The sequence below is a fragment of the Peromyscus californicus genome, unplaced genomic scaffold, assembly GCF_007827085.1.
Source record: "Peromyscus californicus insignis strain IS unplaced genomic scaffold, ASM782708v3 Scaffold_3__1_contigs__length_106647218, whole genome shotgun sequence".
NCBI classification, from domain to species: Eukaryota; Metazoa; Chordata; class Mammalia; order Rodentia; family Cricetidae; genus Peromyscus; species Peromyscus californicus.
Genome location: NW_026294551.1, coordinates 51,400,626 through 51,422,865, shown reverse-complemented (window position 1 = coordinate 51,422,865; position 22,240 = coordinate 51,400,626). Strand labels below are relative to the sequence as shown.

At 44.1% G+C, this 22,240-nt stretch overlaps 1 protein-coding gene and 1 long non-coding RNA gene across 3 annotated transcripts in view; one reads left to right on the top strand and one right to left on the bottom strand.

Moving 5' to 3' along the window:
- LOC128122708 (NACHT, LRR and PYD domains-containing protein 1a-like) overlaps positions 1 to 10,777 on the bottom strand; it is a 46,264-nt gene extending 35,487 nt beyond the window's left edge. For both annotated transcript variants that reach the window (XM_052758381.1, XM_052758383.1), the window contains exons 1-3: positions 10,668 to 10,777; positions 9,276 to 9,571; positions 8,283 to 8,441 (exon numbers count right to left, since the gene is read on the bottom strand). In XM_052758381.1, coding sequence (XP_052614341.1) covers positions 8,283 to 8,441; positions 9,276 to 9,540 — 424 coding nt within the window. In that variant the 5' untranslated portion in view covers positions 9,541 to 9,571; positions 10,668 to 10,777. The remainder of the gene's footprint in view (positions 1 to 8,282; positions 8,442 to 9,275; positions 9,572 to 10,667) is intronic.
- Positions 10,778 to 10,894: 117 nt separating this feature from the next.
- LOC128122491 (uncharacterized) overlaps positions 10,895 to 22,240 on the top strand; it is a 48,040-nt gene continuing 36,694 nt past the window's right edge. Inside the window, exon 1 of the long non-coding RNA XR_008222448.1 lies at positions 10,895 to 11,041. This is a non-coding gene — a long non-coding RNA (uncharacterized LOC128122491). The remainder of the gene's footprint in view (positions 11,042 to 22,240) is intronic.

The following is a 22,240-nucleotide window of genomic DNA, read 5'->3' as shown; positions in this document are numbered from 1 at the left end:
TTTATTTCATGTGTAGGAGTATTTTGCCCTAATGTACATATGTGCACCATGTTTGTGTCTGGAGCCCATAGAGGTCAGAAGAGAACAATGAATTTGGAACTCAAGGTACAGATGGTTGTGAGCCACTGTGTGGGTGTTGGGAACTAAACCTAGGTCCTCTGCAAAAGCAATAAGTGCTCTTAACCACAGAGTAACTTCTCCAGCCTCTGCACCCTCCACAACACTCTTCTTTTCTTTTTTTCTTTTTTTTAGATAGAGTCTCTTTCTATAGCTCTGGCTGTCCAGAAACATACTATGTAGACAAAGCTGGCCTTGAATGCTCTGAGATCTGCCGTCCTCTGCCTCCTGAGTATTGGGTTTACAGACATATGCCACCATGCCTGCTTCACCACAACATTCTTGACACAACTAGAAAAAAATCCTAAAATTCATATGGAGCCACAAAAGACCCCAAATAGCCAAAGTGATCCTGAGCTAAACAATGCTGGAGGGATTACCCTTCCAGATTTCAAGATTTATTACAGATCTGTAGTGATGAAAGCATTTTGATACGAGCTCAATACAGGCATGTAGGCCAGTGGAACAAAGCAGAAGCTCACAACACACATGCACATAAAACTATAGCCATCTGACAGTTAACTAAGATGCCAAAAATGTACACTGGATAAATGACAACATCTTCAACAAGTGGGCCTGGCAGAACTGGACGCATACGTGTAGAAGAATGAAACTTGACCCCTCTATGTCATCCTGCACAAAAATCAAATCCAAATGGCTCAAAGACATAACTTTGAAACCTGAACACTGACACTGCTAGAAGAAAACATAGGCAGTACCCTAAAGGATATAGGTGTAGGAAAGGACATTCTTAATAGGATTCCATTTGCCCAGGAATTAAGTCCAACAACTGATAAGTGGGACCCCATCAAACTAAAACCCTTTTGTACATTTAGAAAACAATTTTTTAAATAGATGCCTGGAGTTCAGGATATTTTGACTCATGAACAAAACTCTGAAGTTATATCTTTTCAAATGTATTTTTAGAGACATGAATACTTTTCCTTGTTTCGAGAAACGCTTTTAGTACTGAGTTCTTAGGAAGTTGTAAGGAGGTACATGTAAGCCCAATATTTAGAGGAAATAAATATGTCATGAGTGAATCTGGATGTATTTTCTTGGTTATAAGTGTAATTGATTTGGATCAACTAATTGGGAAAACTAATTAATTGCTTCATAAGGGCAATGTTCTTCTAAATTCATTCCAACAGAGTTCATTTACTGTATGGTAGACATTGAGCTGCTCAATAGTTATGCACTGGGTTTAGAGATAAATGCACATAATTTGAACATCAAATTCAATTGCTTGTTAATAATCCATCATTCTGTGAGTTGAAACTGGATTTAAGTTGAGTGAAGAGGAAGTCAACAGAGAGGGAGGGGATCTTTGCTATCTATACATCTGACAGTGGAATAATATGTAGAATTTCTAAAGAACTCAGAAAACAAGAGTCAAAAAATTAATGGTCCCCACCTTGGACTGCTGGCAGTGGTCTAGAGGGTGCCTGGACTGGTCTACTCTGGTGACCAGTCTAGCGAATAATCTAACTGTCATCATAGAGCCCTTGTCCAATGACTGATGGAGGCAGATGCAGAGATCCATGGCCAGGCACCAGGGTGAGCTCCAAGAATCTAATTGATGAGAGAGAGGAGGGATTCTGCAGGTGAGGGACGTCGAGATCATGATGGGAAGATGTGCAGAGATGACCAGCCACACTAGTGGAAGCCCATGAACTGTGGACTGGTGGCTGTGGAGCCCCCATGGGACTGGACTAGGCCCTCTGGATACAGAAGATGGTTGTTTGGCTTGAACTGTTTGGGGGGCACCCAGGTAGGGAACTGGGATCTGTCCCTGGTACATGGGCAGGCTTTTGGGAATCTGGTGCTTGTGGTGTGAAGCCTTGCACAGCCTTGGTGCAGTGGGAAGGGGCTTGAACCTGCCTAGGCTCAGTGTGCCAGGCTCTGCTGACTCCCCATGGGAGACCTTGTTTTGGGGAATGTGGGAATGTGGGGTGGCTTGGGAGAGAAGGCGGGGGGGTAGGAGGAGGAAGGAGGTGGATCTGTAGATGGTATATAGAGTGAGTAAAAATTTTCTTAATAATAAAGAAAAATGAAAAAAAAAAACCTAATGGTCCAATTGAAAAATGGGCTATGGATTTGAAAAGAGTTCTCATAAGAAGAAATAAAAATGGAGAAGAAATATCTGAAAAAGTGTTCATCATTTCCTTAGCAATTAGGAAATGCATCTCTAAGTTTCCCCATCATGGTCCTGATGCCGCTTGTTGAATACCTCTTTCCTCTCTTCAACTGGACTTCTGGAGCTTGGCCTGGTGCTTGGCTATGGCTCTTTGCATCTGTTTCCTTCAGTTATTGGATGAAGGCTCTGTGATGACAGTTAGGGCATTTAGCCTGCAGGGGACTGGACTGGGCCCTCTGCATGGGCGAGACAGTTGTGTCGCTTGGTCTGAGGGGCCCCTGACAGTGGAAATAGGATCTATCCCTGGTACATGAGCTGGCTTTTTGGAGCCCATTACCTATAGTGGGACATCTTGTATAGCCTTGATGCAGGGGGAGGGGCTTGGACCGGCCTCAGCTGAATGTACTAGGCTTTGCTGACTCCCCATGGGAGGCCATATGTTTTGGGAGAAGGGGATAGGGAGTGGGCTGTGGGGGAAGGCTGGGGGGATCAGGAGGAGGGATGAAGGGGGATCTGTGGTTGGTATGTAGAATGAAAAAAAAATAATAAAGAATTAACAAAGAATAAGGAAAATGCAAACAAAAACAAGTTTGTGATTTCATTTCACTCCAGTCAGAATGGCTATGATTAAGAAAATAACAAACAATGAATGCTAGGGAGGATGTGAGGAAAACGGAACCTTCATTCGCTGTTGGTGGGGTTGCAAACTGGCCCACCTGCTCTGGAAATCAGTGAGGAAATTGTAAAAATAAACTTTAAATGGATCTAACATCTGATCCAGCTGTACCACTCCTTGGCATATACTCAAAGGACTCAACATCATACTCCACAGAAACTTGCTCAGCTGTGGTCATAGTCTCTATTCACAATAGCTAGGAAATGGAAACAATGCAAATGCTTCCACTGATGAATAGATAATGAAAATGTGGCACATGTACAAAATGGGATATTGTATAGCTGTAAAGATAATGAAATCATAAATTTGGTAGGTAAATAGATTTAACTAGAAAATATTATATTAAGTGTGGTTTCCCAGATCTAGAAAGACACACTCATGTTCTCACTCACTTGTGGTTCCTAGGTTCAAATCTTCAGATGTTATTACATAACCTGGAGTCACTGCAGAAACCAGGGAAGAGAAAAGGGATCATGGGGTGGGAAGGAGCTCTAGAGAGGGAAATAAAATGGTACAAATTCTATGAAGAGGAAATGGGAAAAATGAAGTGGGGGGGCTTTAATTGGAAGGGGGAGGAAGGACAATATGGAAGTAGAGGGAAGAGGGATAAACAACACTAAGGATATTGTTCAGGGAATCACATTGTTCTATATGTACTTAAAATTACATATATTACTTCTAAGTGCATGTAAATATACATATAGGTACACACATATGCATACACACACATTAATAAAGATATTCCATTTGGGATGACATTGCTTCCCCTAAAGCCATAGACTGTCTAATATAAACTCTAGTAACAGGCATGAGAAACCTCCTTGTGAGTTGTTAATCAATGGGGTACAAGGGGCTCCCAAAACAACAGAGGCTATTGCTGTTGCCTTTGGTTGCCTCTTAGAAGTTGAAGGTAAGTCCTTATTGCTGAAAACACCTCACACTTTGAAGACAAGACTTGGAGGATTCAAGGTATATCTGGTCCAGAAGCCTTCTCCCTGAGGACCTGCTTTCTTAGTTCGAGAAGATGCTGTACTGGAAGTCCTACTGTACTGGCTAGTTTTATGTCAATTTGACACAAGCTAGAGTCATCAGAGAGGAGGGAGCCTCAATGGAGAAAATGGCTCCATAAGATGAAATTGTGGACAAGCCTGTGGACATTTTCTTAATTAGTGATTGATGGGGGAGGGCTCAGTACATTAATTGTGGTGCCATGCATGGGTTGGTGATCTTGTGTTCTGTAAGAAAGCAGACTGACCAGCCATGAGAAATAAGCCAGTAAACAGCACTTCTCCATGGCTTCTGCATCAGCAGAAAAAATCTGCGGAGAGTGGAAGGGGACAGGAAACTGTAATGCAGCATGTATGTCATGAAAGGAAGGAGGCTACCTGGGGAAAGAAAGGGGCGAGGAGGAGAGGGAGGGCCAGAGGGGAGGACGGCAGGAGAAAAATAACAGAATTTGATGATGTTTGTATGTGAAAATGTCATGGAATCCATCTCTGGAAGCAAAAGGAAAAAAATTAAAGAAAAAGAAATTAAGAAAAGCATGGCATTGTGTAGTGGCATTCCTGTTGAGCTCCTGGCTTGGCTCCAGAGAGCAGCACCTAGCCCTAATCCTTCCTTTGTTTAATCACACCTTTTGTTTCTCTTACCTTTTGTTTCTCTTATCGCCCTATGAGAATCTTATTTGAGAGTCAAGGATCAGAGAGTCCTCCAAGGATCAAAGGCCTATGCAAAACTTGGTCCAGGAAACCCGGAAAACCGAGGTACCTGAGAAATCAAGTAATTTGCACCTGACTTTTGGTCTCTGGGAGCTCCTTTTGAGTTGCTTTGAAGGTATGGAAATTAACTATCTAAACTGTAAAAAAGAGTAAATAAATATGCCCTGGTGAAGGGAAGAGTGCTTCAGTCTTTTGAGGCTGGACCCCCCTGCAGCCATGAAAGGCTAGATTTATTCTTAAGATGCCTCTGTGTCTTCATTCCACGGACCAGCATGAACCCATACACACGTGTAGCGACCACACAGCTACAGCATTGCCCAGAACCACAGCAAAACATCAAAACAAAACAAAAAAGTAGTGTTAATAAACAAAGGATCACTGGAGTGCAGCATGGCTGTGTTGTTGTTCTGTTGTCCGGGCTGTCTTTGACACTGTGTCAGCAGAGCTGTACAGGTGTGACAGAGACCCACAAAACGTATGATATCACCTGTCATGTACTTGACTCAGAGTTTCCTTCCCTCTTGATATAATCACAAAGTATGCCATGTAGATTGAGCATTTACAATGAAGCTGTTGTTGGATTTTACATTATTCAAGTTCTCAGATGAGACACCCCATTGGGACCTAGAATCAATGAAAAGTACCTTCCTTTTCAATCAGTCTTTTCTCTGCGGCTGATATTAGCTAATACGAAACCCACTTCCCTATCACTCTGCCTGCCAGGATCCTCTAATCCAATGGGTTGTTTAGTTACAGCAACTCTTTAATCCTCATAGCTTCATACTTGCCATTTTCATTTCTAAGGTTACTGTATTACATTGATGTAAGTGCATTTGTATGTTTCCATAAGATGTCTCAAGTCCTTCCTATTTTTCTTCCCCTCTTTCTATTTTGAATGGGAAGTGATGGGACTGATTAAGTGAGTTGATACACTTTAAGCCTGGGCCATATTTCAAGGCCCTGGATTCTACAAGTTTACTGCAAGCTGGCAGTAGAAGGAATGCTTTTCTTTGAGTGTAGCTCAGATTTCAAAGGTGGCATCTTCTAGTACTGAGAGGTGGTATTGCTCAAGGTCAGGCCCTTAGTATGCATTTCCCTGGCTTTGATGTGACTGTCCTTATTGTCCTGAAGCCAGAGAGAGTGAGACAGAGGCATTCAGTGTGTGAATAGTGACAGTGAAGGCTGAATACAGTTCCTCCACTGTGAACCTCCACTTCACTAAGCCTTGGTCTTCTTGTCCCCAAGGTGGGACAACAGCAGTCTCTCTCTCAAGAGTGTTTGTGAGATTTAAGTGTGAGTGAGATGCAAGGGAAGTCCTGGGAACAGGGCCTGACATGAGTGGGTGCTCAGCAAACCCCTGATGACCCCTTGGCCACTTGAGATGGTGAGTGATGAGGGATCGTGTGGTAATGGATTCTCCTGTCTGTCAGTTCCCTACCCAGAAACCCAGCTGTGTTCTCGTGCTGGAGAAGACACTGCCCTTAATTCCAAGGGCCTCCAGGGAGCAGTGCCATGCCCAGTGAGGCTCCAGGGGCAGGATTGCTTGACTGCTCTCTAGGGCTCTCTTGATCTGGGGTGCTATGCTGGCACTTTGCCCCAGGTAACTGAGTCTTGCTCATGTTTTTGTGTCATCTTAAGAAGCTCATGTCACCTGAATAGTGAATTTAAACTTTCAGGCAGAGGCTGCCTTATCCCAGGAGGTTCCTGATTGCTGTGCTATGGGTTAGAAGGAGGTTCCCAGTTCTCAGACACACCCTCTGATGTTGGAAGACTGGGTGACTCTTGGCCTGGAAACTCATGGTCTGAGGGTGTGGCTGAAAAAGCTTGGTGAAGGTGTGATTAGGGCTCTACCAGTGAGAAAAGACAGGGAAGAAGCAGGTAGTTTTCCAACGCCCAGTGTACTTCAGACTCTTGAATTTTGAACTCTTACAATGATCCTGTGAGATGGTGCATTGGCTAGCATTTCTATACCATAGGATCTAGAATCTCCTAGCAGACAAACACCTGGGAACACTTTGAGGGACAGGTTAGGTTTACTGAGGCCCACCCTAATTGCAGATGGCACCATCCCAAGGGCTGGAGTCCTAGAGTGAATAAAAAGGAAAAGTGAGCTGAGCACTAGCATTCATCTCTCTGTTTCCTGACTAAGCACAATGTGAGTAGTTGTTTCAGTCTCTTGCAACTATGGCTTTTCTGGGGTCATGGACTACATTCTTGATCTGTGAGCTAAATAAGCCCTTTCTTCTTTAAAATGGTTTGTCAGACATTATGTTCCAATAACATGACAAGCAACTAATACATCTGAATTAACAAATTTTAATAGGATCTCACTTTGTAGCTCAAGTTGTCTTGAACTTAGGTTCCTCCTGCCTCAATTTCCCTGGTTCTGAGATTACAGGAATATGTCTCTGCATAGTTAATAATCTTAGTGTTAGGCCATATGATTTTTCTTATTTTTTGATCTAAAACTTCTAGGTGAAAATGGAGATATTCTGATGAACTTCCTGGGGGCTGAGAACCATATTTCAAATAATAGCTGACAGTTACTAAGTGATATCCCATGATGGGTGGGCATCTTTACTGTCAGGCACAGTTTTGACAGCCAATTAAACTTGAGCACACAAGTTGGAGATGGAGTGGAATTGCTCTAAATGGAACAACTGGGTATCTGGAAACAGTGTAGGAAAAGGCAGGAGAGAGAAGAATGCTAGTGGAAGAATAAGAGGAACCCTTGTGGGGAGAGAGACATGAACAGTTCAACCTCTGCTATAATATCATCAATGGAGTCTTCCCTAAGCTCTGTGTGCAAGGGATTTGTGTGGATCATGAACATGTGAGATCTGCACTTGTTGCTGAGGTGGCAGTGGAGCTAAGGGTAAGCAGCCTGAAGGCTCAAATGATGAAGATGTGATACAGATGGGTGGAGTGAGGATAATGGAGTTTGTCTCTGTGGTCAACATTTCTATAACTTAATGTGGGGTGGGAAGAATGGACTTTGAAGGGAGAGACAAGGGTTAGGCATGGGCAGGACTTTCACCAAATAGCAGCAGGATGAAAGAGAAGGAAATAATTTCTCAGGCTCCCAGTGTTCTAGATTCCATCCCTTTGTCTGTCTCTACGTGCTATGAGTTTGGACAAGTTAACCTCTCTCTAGACCTTGTGCACTGGAGAGAAGTGGCTACTTCGATGCTTGAGAAGAGGAAAAGGCAAGGATGTGGCCAGCCTAAGTTGAAATAAGGGAAGTCAGTAGAAGAAACTAGATGAATTTGAGGCAGAAAACTACCCTCTTCATAGGGTCCATCTCAAGAGACTAGACATTCTTGAAACTTCAGGACTTGCATGACCCCTGGGACTTTAGTGCCCACTCGGATTCTGAGCTGAGTTCTGGCTGTCAATTGGATAGGCTTACTGTTGACCCCTGGGGTTTAGTTTCCTCATCTGTCAATGAAACTTCAGCACTGTGGAGCCCAGAGGGATCATTTCTAGCTTGTAACTCTGAGCACCTCACCATGGTTCCTCTGCTCTTCCATATAAGTCTTTCATTCCAGGTTCCTATACGGGTGGAGGCTTAGCTGTAAAGAACCAACATCTATGTGAACCGGAAGTCCCACCCACAGCCCTCAGCTCAGCTTACCTCTGCTTCTGCATTCAGGCTCATCAGATTTAACAATTTCTTTTTTTGGCATTTGAGAATGTCTCCAAGATTTATGGCTCTGTAGTTCCATGAAGTGGGGCAGGCTAGGGATTTCTATGTTAACTGTGCTTCTGGGACCGAGAAAGGAGGAAGAATGTCCTGTGGGAAGGAGAAAGCGGTTGTGTGCTTGTCAGAGAGGCAAAGGTATGTGCCAGGGGAGCAAGACTTGGGTCCTACCTACTTACCCTCACACCCTTCTTCACAGTCTCATGGGAAGGATGACTCTCTCACCAATGGTGCTGAGAAATGGTTCTGCACTGGGATCATGAAGTTCACACACCTGCCCTGAGTCTCTATTACTCTCTAAGCCTCAGCTCCCTCATGTAGGTCTTTGAGCTTCTGTCCCACAGGGTTTCAAACTATAATAACAGCAGCAGCAATTGCATGGGCTTGTGCTTATAACGATTGAACATTTATTGGATATTAGACTATTTAATATTTGATGTGGATTATTACTTTACTCACACAGCCCAAGGAGGCAGGTGTTGACTCTCCCATTTCCCAGGTGAAGGCAGAGGGCTGTAAAGTGACTTGTCCATTGATGGGTAGAGCCAAGACTGGAGTCTGCCTCTGCCCAGATCCAAGGTCTGGCTTTGTAACATCAGTGTCACCAAGCACTCCTTTTTGGAGCTGGCTTGAACCTTGAACCCATTTTCAGATCCTCTCTGAATTATAGCCTCTCCCCACTACAGCTTCTGAGTGCTCCTTCCTAGGGGCTGTAAACACCAGCTGGGGGCATAAGAATGCATGGTGTACAAGAGGGTGTGGCCCTAGGTTTCAGTTGGGGCTTCTGCAAGCCTTCCTGTTCCAGCCTTTCCTGGGCCTGGGACTCTTTTGACAGGAGGTTAGCCTGCCATGGAATCCCTGTCAGGAGTGCTCAGTGGTGATGAAGGGGTCACAGTAGTGGTGAGTTGGGGTCTTTGGTGTACTTACTTTGCATTAAGTCCTCCTCTGACGGGGAAAGGGGTCCCTGGAATTCCATGAACAATGGTTCCCATGTGTGGTAGGAGGGGTCCAAGCCCTGTTGACCCTTATGTTGAGCCTCCTTTGTGTCACTTGCCTTCTGGGACTGAGCTGCTCTTGTGTTGATAGGTTCCTCAGATAATGCCTGAGTGTGCAGCTTTGGCCCATACTGCTCCACGACACCCATCTGTTGTTGCTCCAAGGAGGTCAGTGGATCCTTGACTCTGCCAGCCATTTCTTTGTTGCAAAATGGTGTTTGATTGGAACTGATGGAGGAAAGATGGAAATAAAAAAAAAGAGCAGAGCAGCCTCTACAGGGACAATTGTCCTCTGGTCAGGACAACTGAAGGACTCCAGGCTCTCCTGGGGATGGAGACTGTGTGTCCAGGTGCAGGGCTTGGGCTTTATAGGGCAGAAGAGGGAACTCTGGGAGGGAGTTTATCAATGGATGTGTTCTCTATAGTTTCATGAATGATGTCAGTGGATGTTCTCCTTACTGCATTGGCTTTCCTGTCAGACAGGTGTGCTGTTATGCTGAGTCTGGGGCTCTCAGCTTATCTAAGGTTTCTTCTTTAATGTTTAACATTTCATTCCGGACCCTGAAGACAGATTTATAAAAAAGTGGAGGGAGGTGTATTCTCTCATTGGCTGTTTCTTGCAAAAGGGGGATGATGGAGGTGGGGCTAGTCTCTGTCCCTAGGGTTTAAGGGTGTGCAGGTTAGGGTGACTTCATGAACCAGGAAAAGAATTTTAACTTGATCTGCTACAGTGAATCACGTGATTGCTGTCATTTACTTCTGGAGAAACATGTGAAAACAGTTAATAGACAGGGCTATGATGAGTAAGATGAGACTGAAGACAGGGGACCTGACACTTCCCCCAGGCATCTGTGTCTAAGGGATCCTGTTATTTTTGCCAACATTGTCTGACTTATCTCTGTGCTGACCCTGGCCACTCTTCCCTGCAATTAGTTCATACAATACTGTACTTTTTAATAAAATTGTATTGCATAAGTATCAGATTATGCAAGAACTGCTGCACACAACTATGGCTTTTGTCTTATTTATTTCTTAGCCTTTGAATACCTCACTATTAATGACTCTTATTCCAGCAGCTTCAGGTCAGACAGGAGAGAGAAGGGTGTAAGACAGGAGCAGGCACATGATGCATGCAGGTGAACCCAGTAAGCTATGATCTACCAGAGCTGGCCTGCAGACTCTCCAAGCAGGGGCTGGAGCCTGGGTTCTAGCTCTCAGGATGAGGTCTCAATGTCTGCCACAGTATGGCTTAGTAGAGTGAGACCAGCACTTGTCTTCCCACAACTCAAATGGACTGGTGGATTCTTTTGTTCCCACTACTCACCCTGCTCTTCTATGGAGCTCACTGATGTCCGTGTCACTGCCCAAGGCTCCTCAGCAAGCAAATGTATTCTTTGAAAGTGAAAGAGACTCTGGTTCCTCCAGGAAGCCAGGCATCAGAGAGCCTGCGCAGATGCCCTTCCTCTGAACCCTGGGAGTGGAGGTTCAATTTATTTCAGCTCATTTCCTGTTGTGAAGTTTCTGCAGATGACTGGGCTGGAGGAGGAGTCAGGCTTGAGAGCTTCATCCAGGCCCGCAGAGGCCCTGCCTCCTGAGTGCAGGACTCATGTCTGAGCCTCGCTTCACTCATCTACTAATGTGGGCCTCCCAGGTTTGCCAACAGGTCCCAGCTCAGCAAAGGCTCCTGGATCTCCCCAGGTTTGTGCTCTGGATCTCTGCACTCCCTCTCCTCCCTGTAGCCTGCCCAGCCCCCAGGCTTTTTATTTCAGGAAGTGATTCTAGGGCCCCAAACCCTGGGTCTTTTCTCACTCCTGGTATGTATGCATGTTCATGTGCGTGTCAAGTCACATGTATGTGCATGTGTGTGATCTGAGAGCTTATGGATTTGGCTAGTCTAGCTAGTCATCCAGGTAGGGGTACTTCCTGTTTCCTGCTCCTGAGCTCTGGGATAACAAGCCTGTAGCCATCCCAGCATGCATTTGTGAGGATGCTGGGATCAGAGCAAATGTCCTCATGCTTGCATAGCATGTGCTTTATCCACTGATCCATCTCTTCAGCCCTGACCCTGGCTTTTGAACAGATCTGTAATCTGACTCTTCACTGTGCCCAAGGAGACTACTGGTCCAGCCGGCATCCTGGGTCTCTGCTCCAGCATCCTAACTCTCCTGCTGATGCTTTATATTCTCAGTTTTGAAGTCAAAGTCACAAGCTAATATATAGATTTTGTTTAAATCACCTCCTCACCTCTGTCTTGCAATCCTCCCTGTCTTGCTCTGAAAGAAACACAGGTTCCTTCCACTGGGTCATAAGGCTCTACATGACCTGACTCACCCCACCCTGCCATATTTCTGTCATTAGATCCTACTTCTTGCTCTTCACTCACTCTGTTGTGGGTTGTCTGCTCTACCTTCCTACTGCTCCACATTCCTTGAACACACCAGGAACTTGCTTACTTCAGGACCTTTGCACTGGCTTCTCCATTCTTTTGGAATGACTTCCCACTACTCAGAAGCTTGCTCCCTGCTTTCTGAAGCAGAGCTGCCCTTCCAGAATTACCCTCCTTCATTCTTCTGTTTGACACTTGTTACCACCAAACAGCACAGACTTGATTTGTTTCTGTCATTTCTAATACAAATATAATGGAAAGTCTTGGAAAACAGGACTTAGCTTGTTTGTTGATTGTTATGTCCCCTGCGCCTAAGTTAGTGCCTGACCCACAATATTGGCACAGAAGTGCTTACACTGAGAGGTGGTTCTTTCTTTCTTTTTTTTCCAGGAAAACTTTATTTATTAACAAATAAAATATCACATTTCAGCACAAATAAAACATCATCACACCCCTGATTTGAATATGCATCTTTTTGTTTGATACAGGAAGGCTGGGCTCCTAATGACATTGCTCTGCCCAATGGGCTGTGTTTGCTCATGCAAAGCATCTTCCTGATTCTTTTTTATTTTTATTTATTTATTTATTTATTTATTTATTTATTTATTTATTTATTTAATGCTGAATGCCATTTATTGAAGGAGGGAGGAGGTCTTAAATACAGGCTTACAGCACAATGGGAGAACCCTGGAGAGCAGAAGTTCGCTACTGATGTTTTACAAACTTGCATCTAAGCTGTTAATGCCCAATATGCAGGATACACAGACAAGGAACTTCCCTTAAGCATTCAGGAGGGTGGAACCCGGCAGGGAATTAGCATAGGGAGGATATCAAGGTCAAGGTCAGCAAGCAAGGCAACAGTTACCCAAAACTGGGGCCAGGGACCTACAAGTCTTCCCTTTTACTAAAAAATGAGTTTCTGACTTAGGTTGAGTAGGACGTCAGCAGGTCACCTTACCCATCATGGAGACACTTGCCCAGGCCACACAGGCGCTCTGTCTTAGGTTGGTGAGTGCCCCGCAGGCATTACCCGCCTTTTCATTTTCGCAATTCTCTTCAAGCTGGTGTAGTACCTACTTTTCAGGAGTGGCTCTGTGCAACATTTATTGACCTCCTGAAATTCATTTAGCCCTCTTTGAAGATACCTTAAAATTTGTGAGGCTGAATGTAGCCATTATGAGACCATTAGTTCTGCTCCTTGTGAGCTGCCTGCTTTTTCTTTATGGTTCTTAGTTGTTCTTTTGCAGAGCTCCAGCTTAAGTCATGCTGGGATCAAGAAAAATAGGCCTTGGCAGTTCGTGTTCCTGGAGTTGTGTTCATGCCAGTGGATGCCCACATGCTCCAGAAGAGAATTTGACATCGCTGCTGCCATTGTTGCTGTTATAGCAGTAGCGGCCACTGCTGCTACTGTTTCTGGGATTACCATTTCATAATTGGTTACTACTAGCTGTGGTTACTACAGCTAGTAGTAACCAATTACTACTGCCAGCAAAAGTACCTACCACAGTTAGTTAATCTTTCATTCTATTGGACATGATAAATTTAATTCAATAGTTATATACATTTCAATTGGCTTTGAAAGTTATAAATTTATAAACTCAAGTTCCATTTGCTTTTGAGATACCATCTTACAAGGACTCCAATTTGCAGTAAGGCTCGTTAAGGAAGGGAATGGCTCAGTTGCCTTTAGCCTACTGGCTATGGGTGGGTTAGGACTTCTGTTGGTCTTTTCTGTGTCGAACACATAGATTGCAAGCCCAGCACCACTTTGAGATCTTTGGCAGCAGTTAACTCTGCAGCTCACACACGATTGAGCCTGTATGGTAATGAGTATTCAGAGAGGGGTTATTTCTTAATATTAACATTTGATTATTTGTGTGAGTAGGGGGATAGAGTAGTGGGTGATATATGTATGTGCACATGCCATGGATCACATGTGCAAGTTGTAGAACAACATTCAGGAGTCTGTCCTCTCCTCCCACCACATACAACCCTGTGATCCAATTCAGGACATTGGGCTTGGTGGCAGGTGACTGTTGTGAATCTACTCCTGGGAAAATATGACTGATACAGAAAGTCCATGCCCATTGTGGGTGGTGCCATCTCTAGGCAGGTGGTCCTTGGTTGTATAGGAAAGCAGGCTGAGCAAGCCCTGGAGAGCAAGCCAGTGAGCAGCACTCTTCCCGTGGCCTCTGCTGCAGTGTTCTGGTAAAATACTTTCTGATACAATATATTTTGATCATTCAGACCACTACAACTCCTACCAACAATGATTAAGAATTCTTATTTTTCCATATCTGCTACAGCATTTGTCTTTTTTTTTTTATGAACAGTCATTTTGGCTGTGCTAAGATGCTGTGGTGATTTGAGTGATAATGGTCCCCATAGCTCATATATTTGAATGTTTGTCCTCAGTTTGTGCAGCTGTTTGGAAAGGATTTGAAGTATGTCCTTGATGGAGGAGGTATGTCACCAGTGATCTGCTTTGAGGATTCAAAAGCCCACACAGGTCCCAGTGCATGCTGCTCAGGGATCAGGTTGTAAGCTCTCAGCTACTCCTCCAGCACCATGCCTGCATGATTGTGGCCATGCTCCTAGCCATGATTGCTGGGAGCCATGTGACTTCTTCAGGGGACAAGGCCTGAGAATAGCATGAACAAATTCTCCTTGTGGCAAGACCCTGGAGAAACTCACCCATTTTGGCAAGGCCAATGTATAGTTTGCTTCATAATTCTGGGCATGACCCCAGAAGTGTATTTGCTACCTACTCTGCTTGCTTTCTTTATACAAACCATATTGCTGGCTGCCTCTAGTTTCGCTTTCTCAGAGCTACAGATAAAATATCTATTACAAAAGTAAAACATCCCCTTGATGATTGTTTTAAGTCAGAACTTATTTGACAAGTTGTTCAAGATATATACTGAAATAATTTCAAACTGTCTTACTTCAGGATGAAAACACTGCCAGGATAGGTGATTAATTTACCATAAAACTTCATGGTAAGATTTATAACTCTTAGTCTGTTCTAAGAAAGCATGGTCCCAGAACTCTGGGAACCACACACATGCTGCATCTTCTTTGTAGAATCATTTCTGACTTCTCTTGAACAGTGTAGACTTAGACCAGAAAAGAAACAATAAGTAAAATTAAATTTCTTGAGTTTAAACAATTTCACAATATGTTTTAAATAGTTCATTATATACATTTTTCACACTTAGTGTAGGGAAAAGGGGCTGGATAAAGAAACTCACCCTGACCCTGGATCCCAGAACTAGGGAAAGATGGTTCAGATAAGGGGAGCGAAAGAAACACAGTTTGGCTCAGATCAGAGCCATCTCTGCCCCTGGTCAACTGACTTGTGAAACCAACCAATCATAGAGCAGCACCCTGGCCCTGGGCTCAGTGAGATCAGAGCCAACTCTGCCTCTGGCCAACTGACCAGTGAAACTAAGCAATCACAGAGCAGAACAGCAGCACCCTGGTCCTGGGATTTTCTTTGATAATTCTTTCCTATACCTTTTCCAGGAATGTATCTACTTTTTAACATGATTCTATAAGCTGTTTCTGAAATGTAGGAATATTAATTTGAGCAGTATAACCCACAGTGGGTACAATTTTTTTTGTGGAACATGTGGACTTTGTATGTAAATATGCTTTTTGTGCTTTTCAAAAGTCATTAATAAAAACATTAAAAACAATCTCAATAGGATTTTAAGAGGTTACTTTAGGTGATACCCATGGAGCATTTTTATAAAATCTTAAAAAAAAAGGAAACTTTTTTTTACAGATCCCAAGTAACATGTTAATTTGACCTGTTGATTATTAATAGTGTGGAACAAATAATTTACCTGCATTTAATTTTGTGGAACAATAATTTCTTAGGCTCTTTATCAGTAAGAGTTTATTTCTATGAGCTTTCACTTTAGCAGCCACATTATTTAATAAGCTGAGAATCTGCTCTGTTTCAGTTGTTACATTTTTATAGAATTCAACCATAAGTCTCCAGAAAGCAGCCCAAAGAGCAGAGCCAAGTCCCAAGCAGGGACAATTAGATAATAGCATACACAATGATATAATTTAAAATTATGAATTTTACTCTCTTCATTTGTTTACTATGAAAATTAAGCATTCATTTAAGCATTAATTAGATGATCAAGAGGGGAGAACATCCTCCATACAATCAATGACTAATATCTCTGAAAATTCAAACAGCAGTGGCTCAGTACTTTATGTCCTGATTGTTATTTTTTTTTTACTAGAAGTTGGGCATGTTTTAATTTTTTCTCACATGAAAAGATCATTGATATTAAGTTATTCCTGTAATTCGGGATGTTTTTCTCACATGAAAAGATCATTGGTATTATGTTATTCCTGACATTAGGGAATAACAAAAACTTTCCCATGAAAGGACCTTTAATATTAATTTATTCCTGCTCTGAAGGAAAAATTACAATCATTTAAACCAAAATTAAGTAAATAAACAAACAAGAAAATTCTAAGTTTTAGGCCTGCTGTGCTAGTTCATGCTACAGCTGTGGGTCCCTGCCTATCAGTCTTGAAATTCAGTTGCTGGTGGGCCCTCTGCTACAAGAGCTGACAGCAGTGTGCAGCCAGAGAGCTCTGGGTTCCAGTTATCATTAATCTCTTCCAATTTTTGGAATAATTTTATTCTGAGCAGCCTCATTATTTAAACTCTTACATAGGGTGAATGCATTCCATATGCAACCATTTCTTCTTTAAATTGCTTCAGATCTATTATGTCTGTAATTTCAAACTAATAACTATTGGGGAGAGCATTTTCATTCCCCTTCTTCTACCAGGAAAATGTTTTTTTCTTGACTAAACATTTCCCCCTTTTCTACTGAGAAGGGCCTTTTCTCTTGATTTATTCTTTGTCTTGGAAGCCATTTTATGTGTATCTTTTATATTTGCAGTAATTGTGCAGTTAATGCTTTTCCTTTTTACAAGCATTTTAACAACTGCACATAATGTTGCTTCAGAGATGGGGAGTTTAAATTCCTCGTGTCCCTACCAAATCCTGGAGTCCTTACTTACACACATAAGTACAATTTTAACCTCCAGTCCTGGAGTGTCCAGATCCCTTCTTTCTCCAAACACCACATTGGGTACCCATGTCAGTGTTCTGCTTATTGTGGGTCAGTTGAAGAAAAGAGGTCACTCCAAAATGTAATTCAGGCTTAGCAAAAGTCTAGATGGACTGACTCTTTGTAGCTTTGCAAAATCTCCTTTATTGTTACACAAATCGCACCTCTAGCAAGCCAATTTCTGTATACCAAGAACTCTTATCTGGATTTGTTTGAAGGAACCATTTGCCTAAACAATTCTCAGCCATGAAACCTCCTTGTTTGCCAGGTAATCCAAGAGTAAGTTAGGCAAAGGCTCTGTAAATCCTTCAAAAGAGCAACTCAGATATCTATCCCTGATTTTAAATAAAAGGTAACAATCATTGACTCTAAACAAAAAGTAGTTCAAAGTCTAGGTGCTATCACTCTGAAATTCAAGCCAGATGCAATGGCTCTGTGGAATCCCTTGCTACAGCTCTTTCCACCTTCTCCTTGCCTATAGGGATGTAATATCTCAGCTGCTGTCCCAACACCATGCCTGTCGCTGCCATGTTCCTCGCATGATGGTCATGGACTCCAAAACATCAGCCTCAAGTTTTTAATTTGATATGGTACCATTTATCAATTTGTCCCATTTCTTGGATGAGTAGAATCCTCTTCAGAAAGGCCTTTATCTCTGCTGGCACCATGAACTGTTTTCTCTCTAGCAGACCCAGGATTTCAAGTCTTGCGCTAATGTCTTTGGTGCATTTGGAGTTGATTGCTCTGCAGGGTAGAGGGGAAATCAGTCTTTTACATGTAGATATATAATTTTTGCAGCCCCACTTGTTACCAAGGTTTTCTCTTTGTCAATGAATACTTTTGTCACCAAGGAGTGTTTTTTGCTTGTCATTTTACTTTAGAACAAAGCCCTTAGTTTTTCTTCTAAAACATTAAAAGAATTTATTCCTCTCTCATCTATCACATGATGATAACTTCTTCCCCCTCCACTCCTACAAGTCTACCCCCACACCTCCCCTTTCTCCCAGACCCACTCCTCCTCAATTTCCCTTCAGAAATAAGCAGGCCTACCAGAGATATCAACTGAACATGGCATAACAAGTTACAATAAGACTGGGGATAAACCCACATATCTAAGCTGGATGAGGTAACACAGTAGGAAGAAAAGGATCCCAAGAGCAGTCAAAAGATTCAGAGATACCTCTACTCCCACTGTTAGGAGTCCCACAGTAACACCAAGTTAACAACCATACCATATACTCAGAGGACCTAGCTCATACCCATATGGGCTCTGTGATTGTTGCTTCAGTATCTGTGATCCCCTATGAATCCTAATTGTAAGTAAATTTGTTGCAACTCTATGGGTTTGGTCCCAGGGTTTGGCATCAAAATGTGAGTTCTGCAACTCTGGGAAAGTTATCCTGACTACCTGGGGAGTCAGGCAACACCCTGAGCTGCTTAGGACAGCACAGATGGCTGGAGCTGCAAAGAGACATTTCATCCCTGGAGGGCAAAGTATCCAGAATACCTTGAGCTGCTCAGAAAAGCTCTACCCTAGAGGTGTCCCAGACACCTGGAGCTGCTTAGGACAGCTCTGATGGCTGGAGCTGCAAAGAGATAGCTCAGCCCTGGAAGGGAAGCTTTTTTGACTCAGGAGAGTCAGGCCTGAAACTGCTTCAGCAGGGAAGGGTATCCTGACTGTTTGGGAAAGTCAGGCCTGAAGCTGCCAGGACAGCTCTGCAGGGAAGGGTATCCTAACTGTTTTGGAGAGTCAGGCTATACCTGGTGTGATGGGGGATGGTCTCCCTGTAGGATATTACAATCCTGCTCCTCTCCTGGAGAGCCACTACAGCTGAGCTTTGCTCAGCCCCCACTTAAGGGGTCTTCCTAGCAGAATTCTGCTTCTCCTGCCTAAGAAATTGCAGAAATGTAGCAATCTCCTCTGGCTCAGAAGAAAAGTGTTACTTTTCCAGCTCTTTCAGCTCTCCCTTGCTCTGTCCACTGAGGGACATGTCAGCAAGGATTTTTTGTTCAGTTCCTCCTTGCTCTGTGCACTGAGGGACATCTCAGCAAGGATCTTCTGTTCAGCTCCTTCTTGCTCTGTCCACTGAGGGACATCTCAGCAAGGGTCTTCTGTTCAACTACTCCTTGCTCTGTCTACTGAGGGATGTCTTAGCAAGGACCTTCTCTATGCCAGTGAATGAATATCTTCACATCCAAAACTTTTGAGAAAGAGATTTATTTGGGAAGGAGAAGTCCAGGAGAGTAACTACCTTTACCAGGGTGGAGAGAACAGCCCACAACTGACCAGGCAGCATGGATTATATTGGAAGTCTTGGGGGCAGAGTAAACCAGTGATTGGTTAGTTTTTTTCTGCCCAGGGATTGGCAGTTTTATGGGCTAGGGACAGAGATGGTCCTGATTTCAGGGCCAAACTTAGTTTCTTTCACTGGCCTTTCTTGGCTTTTTGACACTGCCTCTAAGACCAGGACACATTTTTTCACTGACTCCGATTCTAAGGACCAGGAGTGTTTCTTTGGCACTAGTTTCAGAGTCAGGGCATGTTTTCTTGGTTCTGGATTTGGAGATAAAGTGTTCATTTCTCTGGCTCAGGTCCCAAACCCAGGCTGTGTTTCTTTCCCTAGTCCTGGACCCCAGGGCCAGGATGCTACTGTCCTACTCTGTGATTGAATGGTTTCACAAGTCATTTGGCCAGGATCAGAGATGGCTCCGATCTCACTGAGCCCAGGGACAGGGTGCTGCTCTGTGATTGGTTGGTTTCACAAGTCAGTTGGCCAGGGGCAGAGATGACTCTGATTTGAGCCATACTGTGTTTCTTTCACTGGCCTTACTTAGCTAATTCTAAGGCCAGGGCACATTTCTTTCACTGTCTCTGATTCTAGGGACCAAGAATGTTTCTTTTGTACTGGTTTCAGAGTCAGAGCATGTTTCCTTGGTTCATTTCTCTGGCTCAGGTCCCAATCCCAGGCTGTGTTTCTTTCCCTGGTCCTAGGCCCCAGGGCTAGGATTCTATTGTCCTGCTCTGTGATTGGTTGGTTTCATGAGTCACTTGGCCAGGGACATAGATGGCTCTTATTTGAACCAAACTGTGTTTCTTTCACTGGACTTATCTGAACCATCTTTCCTTAGTTCTGGGCTCCAGGGTCAGGGAGGGTTTCTTAGCCAGCCCCTTTTCCCTACACAAATTAGTTGATTTTTGTGGGAAATGTTTTTGTGTCTAAAACATTTTTTCCAAAACATTCTTATTCAATAGATTGTTTTAAGCTAGAATATATTTGATAAGTTGCTATGGGCTGCAGGAATATGAAATAGAGATTCAGCTGTATATGATAAAACTATACCTAGTGTAAGGTTTTGGTCCTTATTTACGTCCTTTAATTACGTCATCAGCCTTCGCCGGCTTCCCAGCCTAAAAAGCGGTTGAGCCCTCTGTGGGCTCTCTCTGTCCCCTCTCCTTTGTGCTCCTTCCCCCCGTCGGTCCCCCTCTCTCCCTCTCCCCCCCTTCTCTCTCTCTCTCTCTCTCTCTCTGTCTTTCTCTGTCTCTCCCCCACCCCAATAAAGCTCTAAAAAGGTAACCATGGCTATGGTTCTTTCAATCAGCACGCTCCTCCGCGGGCACGCTCCTCTGCGGGCATGGCCGCCGTGGGCGGTGACCAGCCACGAGGGGCAGCTCGGCAGCATAACCAACATTGGTGCCGTGACTCGGATATACCACCGAACACCGAGGACCTGCTGACTGCTGCTGCTTGCCGCCTCTTCCCCCATCCAGCGAGACCGCGAGACCGCGAGCGCGCGTGCGTCCCTCACTGCCTCCGCTGGACCCCCACACCGCCACCGCCATGATTCTTCACCACAGTAAGTCCGCCGTTCTCGCGCAGTTGTAGTCTGAGCTATATTATTTGTGACGGACACCCCGGGGGTTGTCCTCGAGCTGCACCAGCAACGGGCACATTTTCGTTTCTGACGAGAAAGTAAATGCTGTCTTGGTCTACCGGGTGGATCAACTGCGGCGCAGCTGCAGCCCTTCACATCCCTTGACGAAGAGGATGGTGAACTTGAGCTGATTCATGGATCTCTCTCCACTCTTTGGGGACACCCAAGATTGTAGTCTGATCCCGGTTTGTTATTTTAATTTTTTATTTTTTTTCTCTCGGCTACACCCATGCGACAAAAGGGCGGATATATTGGTGGATAGGGGCGGGCACCGGTAAACCTGGTCTCATAACAGTGTAAATCTGGCCGCATAACAGAGTCGCGGGAACTTCTGCCAGAGAACGGGCAAATAAGAGTCACTTTATCTCCAAGCTTTCTGCTAAAGTTCTGAAACCCTGCTCCTTCCCCACTTCTGCGTCTCCACGTGCAACCTTTTCTGTCTAACTTCCACAGGCGGTGGGCAGGCTCAAGTGGGCAGGCTTGGGCGGCTTCTAGGACTCGCCCTAACTCACCTTAACTCCACCCACTCATTCTCAAACTGCCTTGAGAAGCACAGACGGGTCTAAAAGCGGCTAAGATCCATACAAATAAGTTTACAGTAGTCAGGATGGCTCTTAAGCCAAAAAAACTGCTTATAGCCTCAGACAAGTCTTCCGGAAAGGATCGGTTTATAGTCTGCCTACTGGCAGATCTTCCAAAAGCTGTCCTTAAGCCATCAATCAGCAGGAAAAAAAAAAAATTCAGGACATAGAATAAAATTCGTCTCTTGTTCCCCAGACCTCCCCGACTAAAACTTAAGCATCTGGAGAGCAAGGCTCCTGACCCCACAGGCAAAAGAGTCATCTGTGGCATTTAAGGTGTGCCAGGGAAGAAATAAAAGCCCGAAAACAAAATTGCCAAGTGCTGGCACTCGCTGACTCCCAAAAGCTGTTGGGTCCCTGTTTTAAGTGAGGAAAAGGCCACGGGCTAGAGAATGCCCTGCCAGGCCATCGATAGCCTTGTTAAAAGTGCCACCTAGAAAGACAGAGTCAGCTGACTGCCCCCAGGCACCAAGATGCATAGGTACATCAAGCTAAGACCTTCAGCAGACCTAGGCTTGGCTACAGACATGGCAGGGAACCCAGAACGCAGCAGGGAAGCGATCCAATTCTTTCCTTCTGGACACCAGAGCCACTGACTCAGTCCTGGGAGTTTTGGGATGCCACCTCTCCTTTATTGTCGGGTACAGAGGACAGCCTTACCACTTCACCTGATTTAATTGCACTTTCAGAGTTACTTAATGAAAAAAGATTTCCACCTAAAATAAGAGCTCATTGCTTCATTCCAGATCCACTGCCTGTGTTTCTCATGTGCATACAGACAGGGCCCTGATCTTTGCCTTGTCCCTAATTCCAAAAAAAAAAAAAAAAAATTCTCATGTACCACAAGCTTTTCTCTTCCCAGTTCCCTGTTCTAACTCACTGTTCAGCTAAT